Here is a 21,427-nt window from a genome sequence, read left to right as displayed (position 1 = left end):
AGCCTTAAAAACATTCATATCCTTTTACCTAGAAATTCAGCTTCCAGGAGTTTTAGGAAAGTGATAAGGGGGAGCTTCTGAGTGGCTCAGTTACATTAAGCATCCGATTTGTGATTTCAGCTCAGATCATGATCTCAGAATTGTGAGGTTGACCCCTGTGTGTGCTGGGCTCTGCGCTCAGTGGGGAGTCTGCTCTCTCTCTCTCTCCCACCCCCGCACCTCACCCTACCCCCCGCTTACATGTGCATGCTGTCTCTTTAAAAAATTTTTTTTGTTAAAGATAGATATTGGTTCCCAAGCTCCTATTGAATGAGACTCCTGAGAGGAGTCTGAGACTCTCACCCGTAGAGGATGATCATGATCTGAAAATTTAGGAAAACAGGTTTAGGCAAAAATGATGCCATAGAATATCCTGTGTAGTGTGGTGTGTTGTTTTTGGAAGTGGGATAGTACAGTGGAGAAGAAAATATGGTAATGTGATGAAAATCCTTTTTTTGATTTTAAGGAAAATGTTCATTTCAGCATCATTTCTAATTTTTCACTCTTATAAACTTAATATCCAGCACTAGGGGAATGGCAGAATAAACTGTTGCTATACTTAGTGAATTAAGGAATACTAATTGAATCTACATTATGATTTTGATAATACAAAACTACATGCATATACGTTAGGACTGGAAGGAAACATGGAAGAATAAAATAGTTTAATAATTTGGTGAAATTACAAGTGACTTTCTTTTACTTTTATATTAAAATGTGTGATTAAAATTGGGAAAGAAACTTAAAATTTAGGTTTAATAGACATTGAATATTTTTCCTTTGTACTCCTATATTAAATTTATTTTCAGAATAGTGGGAACAGCTAAATAAAGCAAAGAGTTACTGGTGTTTTGTAAATTGTATATTCATGATGAGAGATAACTAGCAGTCTAATTCTTTGCCTCACTCTTTATAGAAAAAGGCATTAGGAAAATTTCCATTTCCATTTTTTCCTTTAAAACTGACATGTGTGAGAACAAATACTGGTAAATACACAGGATATTTTTTAATTTCTTAAATCCTTTATTTTATTCATCTGAGAATATCTCAAAGCACTGAACTCTATAATAAAATTATGGTAAAAATAGATCAGTAACTTTAACCATCTGTGATACCACAGGAGATGATGAAAGTTACTGATCTATTTCTGATGCACTGTCCAGATTGAGAACCATCAGCTTCAGCTGTGTGTGTATAAGAACAATTGATATGATATGAAGATTTCTTAATGATATGGATGTTGTCGAAAACATTTGGTCAAATAAAAAAACATCATAAAACAAAGTAGCTACATGGATTCCATTCGTATTTCTCTTGCTATCTGTAGGTAGACATATAGACAGCTACTTGTAGAAAAATGGCAGGAAACAGACCAATATATTAACATTGGTTGTACGTTTGTAATTTTTAAGTGAATATTATTTTAGAAAAATTAAAATTTTTTACATAGAAGTAAATTATTTAAAATTTTATTGCTCAGTTAATGTGTTTGAAGTTTGACCTGAATTTAGCAGTGCCACTTAAGTAACACTAAGAGAAACTCTTAAAGGTTTCTCAAAAACAAAATAAAAAACTCTACTATATCAAATGGGAAAGCAAATAATGATGTTTTATTCTGAATTTGAATGCAATGAAAAATAAACTGGCCAATTTCCTAATCCACTTGCTGATTCAAGCTAAAAAATCTTTTCATTTTAAAAAATCACCTATTGAATAATGTCTCACCAATGAATAGAGATTATTTTTGCAATAATGCAATTTCAGTGGATGTGGTTATCATGGGATAATCACACCCCTGGGGTACAGCCTTGTGCCTGTAATCTCCCAGGAGTGTAATTATTTCATGATAACCGCAACCCCTGGTGTTGCATTATTTCTATTATGAAATTCTTAGTTTAGTATATAAAGTAACTTACTTTGATCACTGGAAACTGCAAGGTGCTGTTAGAATGTTCCAGCTGTGAGGTTTACAGAGACCAGCTATAAAATTTACTTCTCCTTTACAGAGTTAAATTAGGCAATCAAAATGCTTCTTTTGGCTAAGCTGGTTTAGAATATCTTTTCTACCAGTAAGATCATCTTAACTTTGTAAGTTTCCATGCACTCTAAATACATCGGAATTACATGTAAAACTCTCAAGCTTCAGTGGTGACTGAATTTTTATAAAATATTTTTATATTACAGTATAATTAAATGGCCTGCCCACCTGCTTCTTACCCATACTCTTTGGCCCTTATTCTTACCATTGACACTTACCATCTGTCCCTTATTTTTTTAGTGTATACTGAAATTAAACATTTTTTTAAATCCACAGTGGGGGTTTTCAAGGTGAGAGGGGTATTTTTGTTTTTTTGCTTTCTTAATAGATTTAATAGTTACATATATCTGTGTGCCTCCTATTTAATCCTTTTGTTTTGTTTTTTGTTTGTGCTTTTTCTTAACAGACTACTTTTTTAAAGAAGTTTTAGGTTCAGAGCAAAATTGAGAGGAAACTACAGGGATTTCCCATAGCACCCTGCCCCCACAAATGTATAGCTTCTCCTATTATCACCATCCTCTACAAGAGTGGTACATTTGTTACAATTTTTTTAATATTTTAGTTTTAAGTAATCTTCTTACCCAACGTGGGGCTCGAACTTAGAATCCTGTGATCAAGAGTTGGCGTGCTGCACCGCACTGAGTCAGCCAGGCGCCCCACATTTGTTATAACTGATCAACCTATACTGACACATCATTATCTCCCAAAATCCATAGTTTGCATTAGGACTCACTCAGCATTGTACGTTCTGTCGGTTTGAGCAGAGGTATAATGTCATGTTTCCAACATTATGGTATCATACAGAGTAGTTTCACTGTCCTAGAAATTGTGTTTTGCCTGTTCATCCCTCCTTTGAGCCTCTGACAACCACTGACTTTTTACTGTCTCCATAGTTTTAAACTTTTCCTGAAGATCATGTAGTTGGAATCTTACAGTATGTAGCCTTTTCACATTGGCTTCTTTCACTTAGTAATATGCACTGAAGTTTCCTCCTCATGAATTCATAGCTCATTTCTTTTTAGTGCTAAATAATATTCCATTATCTGGATGTGCTACAGTTTATTGATCTAATGGACATCTTGGTTGCTTCCAAGTTTTGGCAGTTATGAATAAAGCTGCTATAAACATCCATGTGCAGGTTTTTGTGTGGTCATAAGTTTTCACCTCTTTTGGGCAAACACCAAGGAGCATGATTGCTGGATAGTGTGGTAAGAGTATGTTTAGTTTTATAAGAAACTGCCAAACTGTCTTCTGAAGTAGCCATACCACTTTTACATTCCCATCAGCAGTGAATGAAAGTTCCTGTTATCCACATCCTCGCCAGCATTTAACAGTGTCAATGTTAGGAATTTTGGCCATTATAATAGGTGTGCAGTAGTATATTGTTGTTTTATTTTGCATTTCCCTGATGACATATGATGCATCACATCTTTTCATTTGCTTATTTGCTGTCTGTGTATCTTCTTGGTAAGGTGTGTGTTAAGGCCTTTGGCCCATTTTTTTTAAATTGGGTTTGTTTTTAGTGCTGAGTTTTAAGAATTCTTTGTATATTTTCGATGATATTCCTTTACCAGATGTGTCTCCTACAAATATTTTTTCCCAGTCTGTTGAATGTCTTTTCATTTTCTTGACCAGGTGTTTTTTTTAGCAGTTTTACTGAGTTAAAATTTACGTACCATACAGTTCATGCCTTAAAGTGTACATTTCAGTGGTTTGAATTTGTATATTAACAAGAGTTATACATCCATCATCACTATAATTAATTTTAGAATATTTTCATTACCCCAAAGGGAAACCCCTCAGCCCTTCACCTTCCAGCTCCTAGTCTCCCCAAGCCCTGGGCAACCACTAATCTACTTTCTATTTTTTTTGTAGATTTCCTATTCTAGACATTTCATATAAATGAAACCATTCAATATGTAGTAAAGAAGGTAGATTTAGTATCATTTTCTTTGCCTTTAAATTTCACACTTACAGAATTATAATTGCCTTTCTTCCGCCCACCATCCCAAACACTTAACATCCAGTGTCCTCTTCCCATAGAGTCTAGGCATGTCACCCTTCTTGCACATCAATTAAGCACAGAGTATTGTTGTTAACTAGGGAAGGTCACCTAAGCCAGAGTTTTTATTAGGGTTTATTTACATAGTCTTGATTGATTAACTTATTGGCCATATAGCTGAACTCCCCTCTAGTTCCTCTCCCTTCTCCAGAGATCAGGCTAATGTCATGTGGTTCAAAGCTCCAACCCTCTAATTACATGGTTGATCTTTCTGGTGTGGCCAGCCCTGTCCTAACTCATCTCCTTAAGCCTAACCTATCTAGGCACTCACTATGAGTCACCTCATTAATATAAGCTATCAGGTCCCATCATGAATAACAGACACTCCTGTCACTCAAGAAATTTCAAGGTTCTTTTTTTTTTAAACAGGAAGTTTTGATTTTTTTTTTAAGATTTTATTTATTTATTTGACAGAGAGCGTGAGAGAGGGAACACAAGCCAGGAGAGTGGGAGAAGGAGAAGCAGGCCTCCCGCTGAACAGGGAGCCTGATGCGGGTCTCGATCCCAGGACCCTGGGATCGTGACCTGAGCCGAAGTAGACACTTGACGACTGAGCCACCCAGGTGCCCTGAAATTTCAAGGTTCTATAAGTTACCTAGGAAATATCTAACCAAAGAAGTAAAAGATCTGTATCCTGAAAACTATAGAACACTTATGAAAGAAATTGAAGATGACACAAAGAAATGGGAAAACATTCCATGCTCATGGATTAGAACAAATGTGTTAAAATGTACTACCCAAAACAGTCTACACATTTAATGCAATCCCTGTCAAAATACCACCAGCATTTTCAAACAAGATATTATGTTAGATCGGTTAAGAATAAGAAAAAATATTTTATATTTTATTTTCAAATGCTCTTTCTTTATGTAGATCCAGATTTCTGATCTGTGTCATTTTCCTTCTCTCTGAAGAACATCTTTTAATCTTTCTTGCAAGGCAGGTCTGCTAGTGAAAGATTCCTCAATTTTTGTTAGTTTAAGAAACTCTTTATTTCTCCTTCACTTTTGAAGGGCAGTTGCACTCGTTACAGAATTCAGTGTTGGTAGATTTATCTTTCAACACTAAATACTTCACTCTCCTGTTGCTTGCATGGTTTTTTAAGAGAAGCATGATGTAATTTTTATCTCTGTTCTTTTCTAGGTAAGGGTTCCCCGCACCCCCCAGCATCTTTCAAGATTTTCTCTTTGTGTTTGATTTTCTGAAGTTTGCGTATGCTATAAGGGTAGATTTTTTTGTATTTATCATGCTTGGTGATCTCTCAGCTTCCTGAATCTGTGGTTTGTTGTCTATCATTAGTCTTGGGAACGCTCATCCATTTCAGGTATTTCTTCTTTTATCTCTCTTTTCTCTCTTATCCTTCTGGTATTCCTGTTGTATATATGTTGTACCTTTTGTAATTGTCCCACAGTTTTTGAACATTCTGGTTTTCTTTTTTTCACTTTCTTTCCCTTTGCTTTCAGTTTGAGAAGTTCCTGTTGACATATCTTAAAGCTCACTGATTCTTTCCTCAGGCATGTCCAATCTACTGATGAGCTCATCGGAGGCATTCATTTCTGTTAATGTTTTTTATTTCTAGCATTTCCTTTAGATTATTTCTTTTGAGTTTCTATTATCCATCTATTTTTACATGTTGTCCATTAGAACCTTTAGCATATTGGTCTTATTTTAAATTCCCAATCGGATAAGTCCAAAATTTCCATCATAGCTAAGTCTGATTCTGATGCTTGCTTTGTCTTTTAGCATACTTGTAATTTTTTGTTGAAAACTGGACATGATGTGTCCTTAATGTGAGGTCTTATGTTTATCTGGCTAGGAGCTAGGTTGTATTTACAATTGGGTGTAGCTGTAGATGTCAGGGCCTAAATTTCCTCTAGTGTCCTTGTTTTTGTCTCCCCTGTTATCTTTTGGTGTCCCTATAGGCTGCTTCTTTATAACATATAACAGTCTGAGGCTTGCTTCAGTTGTAATCACCTCTTTTTATACAGGAGCCCTATTTGATGTGGTGGTAAGGTATAGGGGAAGGGGAATCATTCTATAATCCTATGACTGAGTTTCATTCTTTTCTTTTTTAAGGTTTATTTTTATTTATTTATTTAAGTAATTGCTACACCCACCATGGGGCTCAAACTCATGACCCTGAGATCAAGAGTTGCATGCTCCTCCAACTGAGCCAGCCAGGCGCTCCTAAATCTCACTCTTTTAGTGAGCCTATGCCCCTGGGCTATAACCTTCACAGGTCCTTCTCAGCTTTTTTTCCCTACTTCTCAGCTTTTTTTTCCCACGTAGGTTAGACTCTGGTAAAATAGTTTCCCTTGAGAATAAGCATATGTTCAGGACAACAAAATGCTCTGGGCATATTTTCAAAATGGTTACTTTTCCCTTCTTACTGTTGGAAGGTAAATATAAGGGGATTATAGTCACAGTGAGAACCTGGTGAGACTCCTGGAAGTAAAACTCATTAAAGTGTTTTTAGTTCTCAAGCTAGTCTGTGCTCAGTCCAACAACAGTATATTCTTTTAAGTATTCCTAGTAGTTGCTGACTCTGTTGGTGGTGTCTGATCCTGTTAAACTATGATTCTCTGTATCGCCCCTCTCTCCTATTTTGGGGGCAGTGTTTTACCCTGTGGCCTCAATTCTCTAATACCTCCAGGAAGATTTGTTGATTTTCAGTTTTTTCAGCTTTTTGTTGTTGTAAGGATGGGAGGACTTTCAAGCTCTTTATATATTGTACCAAAATCTAAAAGTTGTTAAAGCAACTTAATAGTGAATAAACATTGAATCCAAATTTGTTAACATTATACTTTCATATTATACTAATTATTTGACTTTTGGTTTTTTAGGCTTAAGTTGCTATATATTTAAAGTTGCTCTGCCATTTTTTTAACTTAGCTAAAATATTTGGAACTGACTTCATATAATATGGCAAATTTTACATTTTTAATGAAAGTAAATTTCAAATTCAAAAGAGTGCCACTGGATAGTTTTGACATGTACAAAATTTCTTTTTCTTTATAATGTCTAAGTCTCAGAACCAGTCACGCTACAAATGGCTAAACTGATGTTAGGTATGTTTCACATGTCTCTACGAGTTCTGTTTACACCATGGTTTTTAATGTGTTTCATTCAGTATGAAAATGAATAAATAGCTTAAATTGAGGAACATATTATTTTTACACTTACTACAAAGATTTATTTGCCTATGAATGCTCTTTTCCTTACCTAATTTTCCCTAACTCTTGATTTAATTTCCTTGAAGAATGTTACACCAAACTGTAGCACTGATAGAAGTTTTCTGCAACAGTTTCCACATGCTGCTCTTCCGTCTTTTCATTAGCCTTTTTTTTTTAAGATTTATTAATTTAAAGATAGCAAGAGAGAGAATGAGCATGCGCACGTGAGAGAGCAGGTGGGAGGGGCAAAGGTAGAAAGAAACCCAAGCAGACTCCATGCTGAGCCCAATGTGGGGCTCAATCCCATGACCCTGAGATCACCACCCAAGCCAAAACCAAGAGCTGGACACCTAACCGACTGCACCACTCAGGCACCCCTTCATCAGCTTTTTATGTTGAAAACATTTTGTCACTTCAGAATATGTTTGGGAAATTTCGCAAAATAACTGTCTGGTCATAAGCTTTGCTAAAAAGATACCTAGGAGCATGCGAGAGGCACTTTCCGTAGAAAGAAAGATGATAAACTCAGTTGCCCATCTCGCAAATCTCCCTGAATCTGTTATGGAGTTCCCTTATGCAACTCCTTGAAGAAGTTGAATCCTAGCAGCATAGCTACTAAGATAGACCTATATCTGATGGCAGAATTTTTGTTTAATTCTCCAACATAATTCTACTGCAGAAAAAGTATTTGTGTTACCAGAATCTTATTAAAGCTAAACTGGGAATACCTGGCTGGCTCACTCAGAAGAGCATGCAGCTCTCAGGGTCATGAGTTCAAGCCCATATTGGGTGTGGAGCCTACTTAAAAAAAAAAAAAAGGCTAAACTCCTAAAGTAGGCATATATTAAAACTAATAAATAAAGGATTGACCTCAAAATAAAAAAGTGAAGTTAGTCACTATTTCTCTCCTTTATGTAGTTGATCAGTCAGGAACCATTTTTTTTTTTTTTTTTTTTTGATGCATGTGGAAGCTAATTAGCTGAAAAGAAATATTGACCTATTAAAGAGATAATTCAGTAAAACTTGTCAAGTCATGGTGCTTCAAAGGTCAAAATGGTGCTCTTGATTAATACTTTAAATTTTGGCTCTTTTATTTTAAGTGATTACCAATGGTTAAGGCATTTCTGACTATTTATAAGCACTATTATAATTCAGTGCTTAAATTTGTTGTTACAGGGACTAGGCCTTGAAATTCCATTGACATTAACAAATTAATTGTAATCCTGTTCTATCAGTAAATGACTCTGCTCTGTGTTAAAAGCATGTGTGGGACAGTGGGGGCTAGGCTTTCCATAATCTCCAAGGGGTATTAAGATTCTCAGATCACAGTCATAACTCTCTTTTACATGATTCTTCCTATTAACATCATTCCATCTACCCAAGGTCTGCCAGCTTCAAGTAAAGGAAATTAGCTAGTGATTTCCTGGAAAAGGAAAATGAATGAAATGTAGTCCACCTAGTAAATATTAATTCTGCTACGCAAATCAAACTTAATGAAGTTAACAACCTTCATCATGTTCTGCTCTCTTAGAATGCCCTACTTTTTACCTTTTCCCAAATCATATGAGAGTTTGAAAATCAAACTCAGTTTCTTGTTCTTTTCTGGAAAGTCTAAGCTTTTCTGAATTAGGAACTGTATCTTACTTATCTTTGTATCCCAGTGCCTTGCACAGTGTACATGCTTAACAAATAACAGTTTAGTGATTGAATGGAAAGGTTTTGCTATTATAAACATCACTGTTTCTTATCTTCTCTGAATATATCTCATAACACAGACTTATAATTTATAATTTATATTTTTCCTGTCCTTTGATATGAACTAGTGTTCCCCAAAAGATTATAAACTTGAAGGCAAAAACTAAGTTCTCCATTCTCTATCTCTAAGAGGCCTAATGAAATAAAATAATGGCTCAGTAATACATACTGATTTTTTAAAATCACTTTCTGTATTATATAGTAGGGATGAATTAGTTGAAATTTCCTATGCCGGGCTCTCTCCATAGTTAGACGTAATACAGAAATGTAGTGAGAATCTATAATAACGTGGTCATTCAGTAATTACTGTTGACCGGTTTAAAATATCATGTGTAACTTTCTTTAAAATGCATTGGTTCTTTAAAAAAAATTTTTTTTCAAAAAAAAAAGTAATAAAATGCATTGGTTCTTAAGTGTAGAGTTTGAGCCTGACAGATGTATGTACCCATGTAACCAGCGTCTCTGACAAGATACCGAGCACAGTATTGCCATAACCCAGAAGATATCCGTATATCCCTTGCCAGTCTGCCTCCTCCACCCACAACTGCTATTCTAATTTCTAATCTCATATGTTAGTTTTACCTGTTCATGAACTTCATATAAATGGAATCATATGGTATGTATTTTTTGTTGTCTGACTTCTTTGGCTCAACATAATGTTTTTGAGGTTCATGGATGAATAATTTTTAAGAGCTCTCATATTCTTAGGAGCATTCATATTCTTAAAACTTAGAACATGGTGCTAACTTCTAATACTTCATGTTCATCACAGCACAAATGATTTTTCTTAGTCCTCTATGGACTATGAATTCACTTTATTATCACTGGATGTATCATCACTAAAATATTTGCATATAACTTAAGTTGAAGATATAATCAAATGTAAGTCATATTTTTAATTATTCTGTTAAGGGAAGATTGTTTTTAATAAATAGTGTTCTTTGCTGGCATACAATAAGAGAGGTTTTATTTTTTCCTTGTTTTTGTGTATTTTCTAGACACACAGACTAAAATGAAATGTTTAATTTTTCCTTTACATTGTATGTTTTAATAGAGATCAAATTAGCTGTCTTCAGTATGAACTTGGGATAAGGGCAATAAGAAACCCTATTGTTTCCAGCCTCCACTAAGCTGAACTGGCAGTGTGTCAGGAAAATTCCCAGTATGGAGCAGTTTTATTACAATTCAGTACAATTGGTTCTTGCATAACCTTTAGAAAATCATACATAAAACATTCTCATCTATATAAATAAAAATCACCCACACACTTTATTAATAGCTTTGTTCACTTTTTCCCTGGGACTTGTGCTGCATGTTCCTACTGTGCCCCCCTTTTCAGTCTTTTTTTAAGATAACTTTCTATAAGCTTTCTTAAAAGCAAAAAGGTTAGGTAATATTAGGAATCATATATAAGATTCTTGATAATTTCCACTAGACCAGATCTCCCTCTCAATTGTGTACTATAACTAGTGTCTCTATTTGTCCTTTTTACATTTAGTAACAGGGAGTGGTTTTTTTACTAGATACAGTCAGCTTAATTTTAGGAAAGAAAGACAGAAGGTTGTACTTTCATGGAAATAAGAATTAATATATTTTATTTGTGATAATGTTTGGGGTTTATTTTAAAACATTTTTAAGATTCTACCACTGTCACTATGACCACATGGTAACAGCAAACATACTAGGTTGAAGTCTCAGCCTTTTTTCTTTTTTCTTTTTAAAGATTTTATTTATTCATGAGAGACAGAGAGAGAGAGGCAGAGGGAGAAGCAGGCTCCCAAGGAGCAGGGAGCCCGATGCAGGACTCGATCCCAGGACCCTGGGATCATGACCTGAGCCGAAGGCAGACGCTTAACCAGCTGAGCCACCCAGGCGCCCTCAGCCTTTTTTCCTTAGTCTAGTTCATTAGCCAGAAATGTGTTTGTTTCAAGTGTCATTTCTCTAAATCTAAATTTAAGAAGATTTTCTGTGTATTCCCCCAAAGTATATGGCATAAAATGCCAAAATAATTTAATAATAAGCCTCTAGATCTAACTACCAACTTACGAAATACAGGTGACTAGAAGAACATATTAAATGGCATCACTATCCAGAATGTGGGAAATTTACAGGACAAATGACCCTGTTGTCTCAACAAATGAAAGCTGGTAGGGGGTGGAGGTGGTGACATTTTTTAGATTAAAACAGACTTATGTGTCACTTACATCTCATTTTTAGTATATGTGCCGCTGAAGCGAGCACTGTGTCACTTATGCCTCAACTTAAAAAGAGAGAGAAATTTCAGAGATACGTGAACTACATGCAGTGTGTGGACCTTGTTTGGATCCTAATCTGGGCAAACCCAACTGTGAAAAGATACTTTTGAGACAACCTGAATGTTGACTAGATATCAGATGATACTTTAAAAATGTCAGTATGGATAGGTGTAATAAAGGTGTTAGGGTTTTGTTTTTAAGAAATACTCCTTGTTTATTAGTGATTAAATACCAAAGTGATACCTGAGATTTTTTATCTATCAAATAAAATCTAGGTTTATCAAATCTCTATCAATAACTCTATCAAAAAAGAAAGGAAGTTGGAAGTAATAAGAATGACAAAACATTGATAATTGTTGAAGCTGTGTAAGGAGTACATAGGGTTCATTACATTATTCTCTCTAGGTTTGAAGATTTTCACTGTATAAAGTTAAAATACACAGTGAGAAGGAAAAAAATGATCACCACTGTATTTTTTTTAAGATTTTATTTATAAATTTTAAGAGAATGCAAGCGACCAGGGGGAGGGCAGAGGGGGAGGGAGAGGGAGAGAGAATCTGAAGCAGACTCCATGCTCAGCATGGAGCCTGACACAGGGCTCTATCTCACAATCCCGAGATCATGACCTGACCCCAAATCAACAGACCCTTAACCCTGGCTGAGCCACCCAGGCGCCCCTACCACTTTATTTATTTATTTATTAAGATTTGTTTATTTTAGAGAGAGAGAGAGAACCAGCAGGAGGGGCAGAGGGAGAGGGAATCCCATGCAGACTCTGCACTGAGCCCGAGTCCAACACAGGAAGTCGATCTCACAACCCTGAGATCACCCCCCAAGCGAAACCAGGAGTCAGGAGCTCAACTGACTGTACCACCCAGGCACCCCGTCACCACTTTAATAGCAAACAAAACTATATTCACTTTAGAAATAGCAGACACTTTTCAGCAAACAGTAACATCCCATAAATTAATGTGTTAAATTTAGGGGAAGGAGTAAAAGGCATTTGTAATACAGCCTTACCTAATGTACAATTCAGGGCCCTCCCTTCTCCCGCTGAATACTATGAAACTGTAGAATGTTTCACTCGAAAGGAATGATGAACTTTCAAAGGAAGATACATCTGTCCTTGGGAAGAGCAGATAGGCCTAGTGCTAGCAGTGAAACGCAACTCTTTGCCTTCACCATTCAGCTTTCTTTTGTGCCGTTTGTGGGAGTCACTTGGGACTGCTAATTGTGAAGTCAGTGATGTGGCCTTTCTCATAGCCAGAACTTTTGACTTCCTATATTATTCTCTGATAAAACATCTATTTTACTACAGAATATTTTTTACCTTCTATTACTTTTGCTTAGTTCTATAAAAATGAATGCTCTAAATGAATAGATTAGGCCCTTTACAAACATAATTTTGTACAGCATAATTCACCTTCTGGGATTTTTTTTTTCCTGAGACACTGACTTCGTGGTGTTTTTCTAGTAGAAAATAGTCTAGGTCTAATTGGGACGCGGAGCTGAATATCATAGTCACAATCAGTATTCTGATGCTTACCCATATCACAGCAAAGAGTTTGCAAAATTAGTGAATACTGAAAACGGTTTCTTCAGTGATCTGCTTTTCTAAGTTGTAACATTGGTTTTCATGCAGTGGAGGCTTAACCCAGCCTGACTGAAGTAGTCTAGAAAGGAGCCCTCACAAATCTACATTTTAAAACAAAAGCCCTTTTCTTGAATTCTCTAGAATTATTCAACCATAGCAAATCTAAGAGCAAACCAAACATTCCTGAGATCCAAATACAGTTGTAATTTAAATTATTAAGGCACTATACATGAAAGTAGTCGTTTTGCATTTTGAATATATTTGTAAAATGTGTTTTTTCAACATATCTATGTAATCTATTATATCAACTAAATTTTGAGTTCTCAGCTGGAGTAATCTCTGTCAATTTAACTCTTCATAGCCACTGTCACAATAACAGGAAAGTATAAAGATATCTTGCTAAATATATCTTAATTAAACCTGACTTCTCACATCTTCTAAACCCGGAACTTTTGATGATAGAAGAAGGTTTAAGTATAAGAGTATATGAGTAAGGGGATGGGGCAATGGGGTAACTGGGTGATGGACATTAAGGAGGGCACGTGATGTAATGCACACTGGGTATTATACAAGACTGATGAATCACTGACCACCTCTGAAACTAATAATACATTATATGTTAATTAATTGAATTTAAATAAAAATATTCAGAAATAAATAAAATATGCCAGCTAAAAAAAAAATAAAATGTGTTACCAACATTAAGGAAAAGACTGTTACTGAGAAATAGTTTAAATATGATAGATGTTTTCTGAAGAGCCTATTGGCTATCCACTCCTCTAGATTTATGCTTCATGCAGTGATTTGTCCTTCTAGTTTACTCCCTTGAACATAATTAAACAAAAAATAAATAAAATCATATTGTATTATTAAAAAAAGAGGGCACCTGGGTGGCTCAGTCATTAAGCGTCTGTCTTCGGCTCAGGTCATGATCCCAGGGTCCTGGGATCGAGCCCCGCATCGGGCTCCCTGCTTGGCGAGAAGCCTGCTTCTCCCTCTCCCACTCCCCCTGCTTGTGTCTCCTCTCTCACTGTGTCTCTCTCTGTCAAATAAATAAAATAAAAATAAAAGTAAAAAAAAAGAATATATGAATAAGACTGGATTTTGAAAAATATTACTCTGATAGCATTTTTTAATTATAAAGAATATGTCATAAAATAATCATAAATGTTTTATAGCAACTGGCAAAAATAATAATTGTTACTGTATATTGAATACTGTTTGTCAGGTGGTTCCCTAAGTATTTAGTCTTACAGTGTGGAAGTGTATGCCAAGCATATGTACTATACAGAGTTCACTTGAGGTTTTAGAGCAATACAAATGCTGCAAGAGTCCTGTTTGGTTCATAATCTATATAATCTGTTAGACTGGCTAAAGGGAGATCATTTTCTTGAAGTAGTTATAACCACTATAATGAAAATGTAAAGGGCGCCTGGGTGGCTTAGTCGTTAAGCGTCTGCCTTTGGCTCGGGTCATGATCCAGGGTCCTGGGATCGAGTCCCACATCGGGCTCCCTGCTCGGCAAGAAGCCTGCTTCTCCCTCTCCCACTCCCCCTGCTTGTGTTCCTGCTCTTGCTATCTCTTTGTCAAATAAATAAATAAGATCTTAAAAAAAAAGAAAATGGTAAAAAGTGTGTTTTTTTTTAAACTTACTAAAATTACCCATCTTTTGATGAAATTAGTAGTCTCTCGTTATAATGGCCAAGCTCTTTGACCCTTTCCTGGAGTAGTTTTTATCCTAATTTTTAGTGTGCTTGCTTTCTGAATTCATTTGACATAAAAAAAAAAATTAACGAGGAGATGTAGGGGCGCCTGGGTAGCTCAGTCGTTAAGCGTCTGCCTTCGGCTCAGGTCATGATCCCAGGGTCCTGGGATCGAGCCCCGCATCGGGCTCCCTGCTCCGCAGGAAGCCTGCTTCTCCCTCTCCCACTCCCCCTGCTTGTGTTCCCTCTCTCGCTGTCTCTGTCTGTCAAATAAATAAAATCTTAAAAAAAAAAAAAGGAAATGTAGTTTTGACACTTCAGAAAACACATTTTCTACTTTACAAAATTATGTTCATAGTTTCAGTTGTTCTTGGTAATATGAATAGAATGGTAAAGCCCATAGATCCTAATAAAAGATAGTAACATACACCTGAACTTTTCTGACCAAACTTTTTAGCCAAAGATGCTACTGACAAGTGAACAGATTTGAATTTTATTGTCTTTTGTTTTCCATGGTAACATGTAGGTGAATTCGCAGATAACTAGTAAAAGGCCAATAAAGCAGTGAAAAAAAAAAAGAGATGAAGTATTTAATAAAAAACTAGAGAATCTGGGGCACCTGGGTGGCTCAGTTGGTTGAGCGACTGCCTTCCGCTCAGGTCATGATCCTGGAGTCCTGGGATCGAGTCCCGCATTGGGCTCCCCGCTCAGCGGGGAGTCTGCTTCTCCCTCTGGCCCTCCCCTCTTGCATGCTTTCTCTCTCCCTCTCTCATTCTGTCTCTCAAATAAATAAATAAAATCTTAAAAAACAAAACAAAACTAGAGAATCTGTTTTTGAAGTTTCTCTGTCCCCAGCCCTCCCTTACGAATTCCTTGTTGGCAGGCACTGTCCTATTCTTCCTTGTATTCCGGATAGATTACCCAGGGTAGTTCATTTAAGACAGTATAGATAATTTAGGCCAGAAACTTTAACTAGCTTCGTGAAATGTCCTTATATGCTACTTGCAGGGAAAACAAAATGAAACTGAAATAATATGAAAGAGGAAAGGATCCCTCCTTCCATATGGTAAACATATTAATGTTTGAGGGAAGAGCACAGACATTTTTTAAAATCGTTTTTTAATTGTATCTATCTTTAGTCCATATTATTTATCTTTGGTATATATCATGTGACCATAAAGGAGCTTGCTTTTCAGTTTGGGATTTTGTGAAAGTGGAAACAGCAGCTTGTGAAAAATACAACACACACACACACACACACCTATAGCCAGCCTAAAAGTGTTTGTCACCAACCCCAAACTGGTAACTAGACATTTCAGTCTCTGAGTGTATATGTGGGAGATTAACAAAAGTGCTTAATAGTGACCCATAGCGTGTGTGTGTGTGTGTGTGTGTGTGTGTGTGTGTGTGTGTGTGTTCTTTTGATAATTCACAACCACATAGCAATGTATTCATGTTGGTATTTGATAAATAAGGATGAGGAATTTTTAATTGGAAACTACAATAATAAATTGCTCATGTACCTTTAAAAGTATCTTTTTAAAATTGAATTCTTGCGGCAAGAAAACTATTAAAGTTTAATTGCAATTTTTTTACCATTTTTCTTTGATTTTATACTAAAAACTGCCAAGCAGATATCTAAATGTATCTTTTTCAATGTGACAAAGTTACATAAGAAGAGAATCCCCTAGCACGTAAAGAAAAATGCAATTATTTTCTATTCTGAATCTCCAGACTGCTGTTTTAGAAAATCATATCTGATTATTTGCTCAGCAGAAGATTATTGAGTTGATTTAGCTGTGATTTTACTTAACAAAGCTTCAACTGCATTCCTACTGTGGAGTCCAGAAAAGGTAGAGAGATATAAATGATACATTCAAACTGTGATTTTTGTGAACAGGGCCATCGATGCACCCCTCGGAGCTAATAGCGGAGATGAGAAACAGTGGGTTTGCACTGAAACGAAATGTACTGGGGAGAAACTTGACCGCAAATGATCCATCACAGGTAATGATCTTTTTATCGGTAAGCTGAAAATGTCTATAAATCTAAATGTGATTGCTTGTGAATTGCTACTTAATGTTTTCCAATATGCATATATCCATAGGAAAGCAAGATAGAGCAAAGAAAATGCCTAAAATGTATTTTGATTTTGATTCTTTATTATTTTAACCTAAATGAGAAATTGTTTTTAAACCTGTATTTTAATAAATGAAACTGCTCCTCTAGGTTTATGTGGATGAAATCTCTAACCAAACTGGTGATAAGGTGTTTTTTTTTTCCCTCCTGCTAACTTACATTAAATAGAACCAATGAGAAGTGGTATATGGACGCAAACTCCTAAAAATTATAGAAAATATTTTAAACTTACTTAATTTATTAAACTGTACATAGATCCAGAAAATGGTTGCATTTGAAGGGTTATAGATATCCTAACCACAAACTACTTTATTTAATGAGGAAACTGGAGCCCAGAGAAGTAAAGCAATTGCCCTTGTGGCTCATGTGGTTGTTTAGAGAGAGAACTGACACTAAAACCCAGACTCCCATTGGCATAAACTTGTGGTACTCTGAAAAGAGGCACATTACTTTTCAAACACTGCTAGGGACTCTTCCTATAACCTATATAATCATATATCAGTACTGTTTGATATATTGGTATATACTTGATAATGTACTGTTGAATTTATAAAGGCTAAAATTGTGGATGTTTTGACCTTCTTATACAGTTCATGAGCAGGGACACCTGGGAGGCTCAGTAAGCATCTGCCTTCGGCTTGGATCATGATCTCAGGGTCCTGGAATCCAGCTCCCCATCGGGCTCCCTACTGAGTGGGGAGCCTGCTTCTCGCTCTCCCTCTGCTGCTCCCCCTGCTTGTGCTCTCTCACTCTGTCAAATAAATAAAATCTTTAAAAATAATAATAGGAGTACCTGGGTGGCTCAGTCGTTAAGCGTCTGCCTTTGGCTCAGGTCATGATCCCAGGGTCCTGGGATCGAGCCCGGCATCGGGCTCCCTGCTCCGCAGGAAGCCTGCTTCTCCCTCTCCCACTCCCCCTGCTTGTGTTCCCTCTCTCGCTGTGTCTCTGTCTGTCAAATAAATAAAATCTTAAAAAATAATAATAAATAAATAATAAAGTTCATGATCTTCTTGGTTTTAACATTTCATTAAGTTAAAAATAAAATATTTAAATGCTTAAGTGTTTAAATTCAAACTCAAGAGGTGGAGAGTAGAAGCCAAGCTATAAATGTTTTATCTGTGTTTTCTATCTTCTTCTTCCTGATAAAGTTTGTTAATGCTGACAGAGCAGTTATCTTCACCTCTTAGTGTGTTATGATCCTCCTTGGGAAGCAGACTACAAGATTTTTTAGTCCCCGACCCCCTGCTTCCGAATCCAGGATGTCATACTCATCTATAGTATGTCTCTAACACAAAATTTCTTATTTGTAAATGTTTTCTTTCCCATCTGATAACTAATTTGTCTTGCAATCTAGCAATTTATTGATGTCTTTGTTGATTCAGGAATATGTTGCAAGTGAAGGTGAAGAAGATCCAGAAGTCGAATTTTTAAAGTCACTAACAACCAAACAAAAACAGAAACTTCTCAGGTAATTAAAAGTGTATATTTAATGGATTCAACTATTTTTTCTTACATTTTATCTTAGTATCATATTTAACCCTGATCCTAAGAGCTTATGAAGTAACTTTAAACCATGAATCACATCTACTAATTTGTTCTTCAGCTATAATAATACAGTTTTGTCTTTCTTTCAGAAATATGAAAACGAATATAAGATTATATATTCAGATGATGGCACAAAATCATTGTTCTTCCCAGAACATTTAGTTTGGAAATAGCTTTGTTTGTAGGTGTTACTTTTCATAATGGATTTGTACATATCTTTGCACACAGTTTGTTCTCATAAAACACTTGTGGGCCATGTATTATTCTTTTTGTAAGATTTTATGAGGAACGCTGAAAAATGTTTAAACTTAAGGTAAATATGAATCTTGTTAAACAGACTACCTCTGGATTAAAGAATTCAAGAAATGTCTGCTGAGTCCAATAGAGGGAGCTCATGATGTTTCAGTATGTGGATTTTGAGAATGGCTGGACAGAACCCTCAGTGAAGACATTTTTATTTCAGAGTAACTCAGACACGTAAACAAGTTACTCTTCTGAGAATGTGAAGTACTCTTCAGAAATTCAGAATGACTTAATATTGATTAGTATTTCCGTACTTTAAAATGGCACATATTAATTTTTCATCTGATTATAGCTACATATTTCAGTTTACATTAGCATGTAACTAATGTTATAAAGCTTCCTTGAGGTCAGGATGACTGTTTATTTAGAGTGGTATATAATTTCAAATTTTGATTCAGTAAGAATTTTTTTAAGGGTCATTACTATTGAAAGTACAGTGAGAGAATTGGCTTAATGCATTTAATTTTATGTGTGACTTGAATAATTTAAAAGAAAATTGTCATTTAATAAAGAATGCATTTATATCTGAATACCACTTTCAGTAGTGTCGAAGAAAGTATATTGTCTATTTAAAATTTCATTTTTGTCAACAAAAGGACTATTTTTACATAGTTTGTTACTATTTTCCCAATAACAGGAAATTGGACCGGCTTGAGAAGAAAAAAAAGAAAAAGAAAAAAGATAGAAAAAAGAAAAAGCTTCAGAAGAGCAGAAGTAAACACAAAAAACATAAAAATAGGTCCCCCTCCTCCTCCTCCTCCTCCTCCACCACCTCCTCCCCCTCCTCCTCCAGTGAGACTTCAGAAAGCAGCAGTGAGAGTGACAACAAAGAAAAGAAACTACCAAAGAAGAAAAGAAAGAAAAATAAGTGTTTGGGGAATAGCAACAGTGATTGTGAAGAGAAGGACAAGTCGAAGAAGAGAAAAGTTCATGAAGAACTTTCTAGCAGTCACCATCACAAAGAAAAAGCCAAGGAAAAGCCTAGGTTTTTAAAACAAGAGAGTTCTGGGGAGAATAGCAAATGGAGCCATTCTGATTCTGACAGAAAGTCCAGAAGCCATAACCAGCACCCAGAGAAGAGAGGACCTGAAAGAAACGAGAGGGGCAGTAGGAGCCAGAGCAAGGGCGAGCGGGGCAGCAGAAGTCACAGTGATTACAAGCAAAGGGAAACAGGAAAGCGGCCACAGCGAAGTCCCAGTGAAGAGTGGAATGGAAGGAGTGATGCCAGAAGCCATGGCACAGATGTACACAGGGGAGGAAGAGTGCGCAGAGAGAGCCCAGGAGATAAGCATACCAGGGTGACGCAAAGAGAACGAAGCAGAAGTAGAGAGAATAAAGAGAGACTGTATGTGACAATTACCTGGGAATAAAGATATCTCCACTTCCTTATTGAGTATCTGTGGCAAGGGCTAAATTATATACTATTGTCTTTCTAATAAAAAAGCTCTGTTTTAATTTTCCATTCCTGAAAACTGTCACATCAAATACAAAAACTACATGAGTCCTAGCAGAATGAACTTTGCAAATATTTGTAAGTAATTTCTTTTCGGACTGTAAAAATATTTTCTGTTGATTAAGTGTTTCTTGTGCCCTATACTAGATTAAAAACCCCATATAACTCTGTGGCATTTTCTTTGTTCTGAAACATCATTAAAAGAATGACAGTACATTGAATGGGTATAATTTAATTTTTGTTGTTTTCTGTTCAAATGTATTACTTTTAAGATCTGAATTTACTTGAAGCAAAGTATAATCATTGTTAAAATTCTCTAGTATGAATTCAGTAGTGGATTTGATCACTGTTTCCTTAAGACGTTTAAACTCCCTTCAGGTTCTGTTTACGTTTGGATGGCATATTAGTTTTCTGTGCTGCCAATTACCTCAAACTTCAAACAACACAGATGCACAGTTCTGGAGATCAGAAGTCTGAAATGGATCTCACTGGGCTAAAATCAAGGTGTCAGCAGGATTGGTTCCTTCTGGAGGCTCTAGGAGAAAATCCATTTGCTTGCTTATTTTCAGCTTCTGGAGTCTGCCTGCATTCCTTGGCTCCTGGCCCCTTTTTCCATCTTCAGAACTAACGAGGGTAAAGTTAAGTCCTCACGTCTGATCACTCTGACATTTTGATATTCTGCATCCCTCTTGCACTAATTTTAAGGACCCTTGTGATTAGATTGGGGCACCAGAGAAACTCCCCTATGTTAAAATAAACTGATTGGCAATCTTAATTCTATCCACAACCTTAGTTCCCCTTTGCCATGTAACCTAAGATATTCACAGTTACAGGGATGAGAACGTATACTTTGAGGGGACATTATTCTGCCTACCACTGGTGGCCTTTCTGCTACTAGCACACAACTATTAAAGATTTTCCTTCTAAAGATTAAGCATTTATATAATGTCATGGACTATTATAAACTATTAAATAATTTCATAAGTATAGGTATATAAAGCATATTTAAACTTAGCTGCAAATTTTCCTTTGTGCTTCAAAGGATATGGTAAAGGAAAGCTATAGAAAAAGATTTTTTGATACAGATTATAAGTAATCTGCAATTCCAAAAAAAATCTAAAACATCATGGACAAAGTATTTGTTATTAAGGTTCCACATTTTTAAAAAAATCTTATTTAATACAATGCAAATATTGGTTAGTTTGGATGATTTTGAGGGTTGTCAGTCATAATTTCACAAATTCTATAAAATAAGTTTGAAAGGAGTTAAATCGCTTTATGTAGCCTGATATATATATATGTCTTTGTCACATACATGCACACACACAAATGTCTGGTTTAGAAGAAACGAAAGGCATAAGCAACCCT

The 21,427-nt window shown here is 35.9% G+C and overlaps 1 protein-coding gene across 2 annotated transcripts in view; it reads left to right on the top strand.

The window, feature by feature from the left end:
* The window catches only part of CIR1 (corepressor interacting with RBPJ, CIR1), a 37,436-nt gene extending 17,150 nt beyond the window's left edge, over window positions 1-20,286 (top strand). For both annotated transcript variants that reach the window (XM_027589649.2, XM_027589651.2), the window contains exons 8-10: window positions 16,520-16,626; window positions 18,141-18,226; window positions 19,244-20,286. In XM_027589649.2, coding sequence (XP_027445450.2) covers window positions 16,520-16,626; window positions 18,141-18,226; window positions 19,244-19,976 — 926 coding nt within the window. In that variant the 3' untranslated portion in view covers window positions 19,977-20,286. The remainder of the gene's footprint in view (window positions 1-16,519; window positions 16,627-18,140; window positions 18,227-19,243) is intronic.
* Window positions 20,287-21,427: the final 1,141 nt, after the last annotated feature.

Source organism: Zalophus californianus, chromosome 3, assembly GCF_009762305.2.
Source record: "Zalophus californianus isolate mZalCal1 chromosome 3, mZalCal1.pri.v2, whole genome shotgun sequence".
In the NCBI taxonomy this organism is placed as follows: Eukaryota; Metazoa; Chordata; class Mammalia; order Carnivora; family Otariidae; genus Zalophus; species Zalophus californianus.
This window is presented reverse-complemented; position numbering and strand designations above follow the sequence as displayed.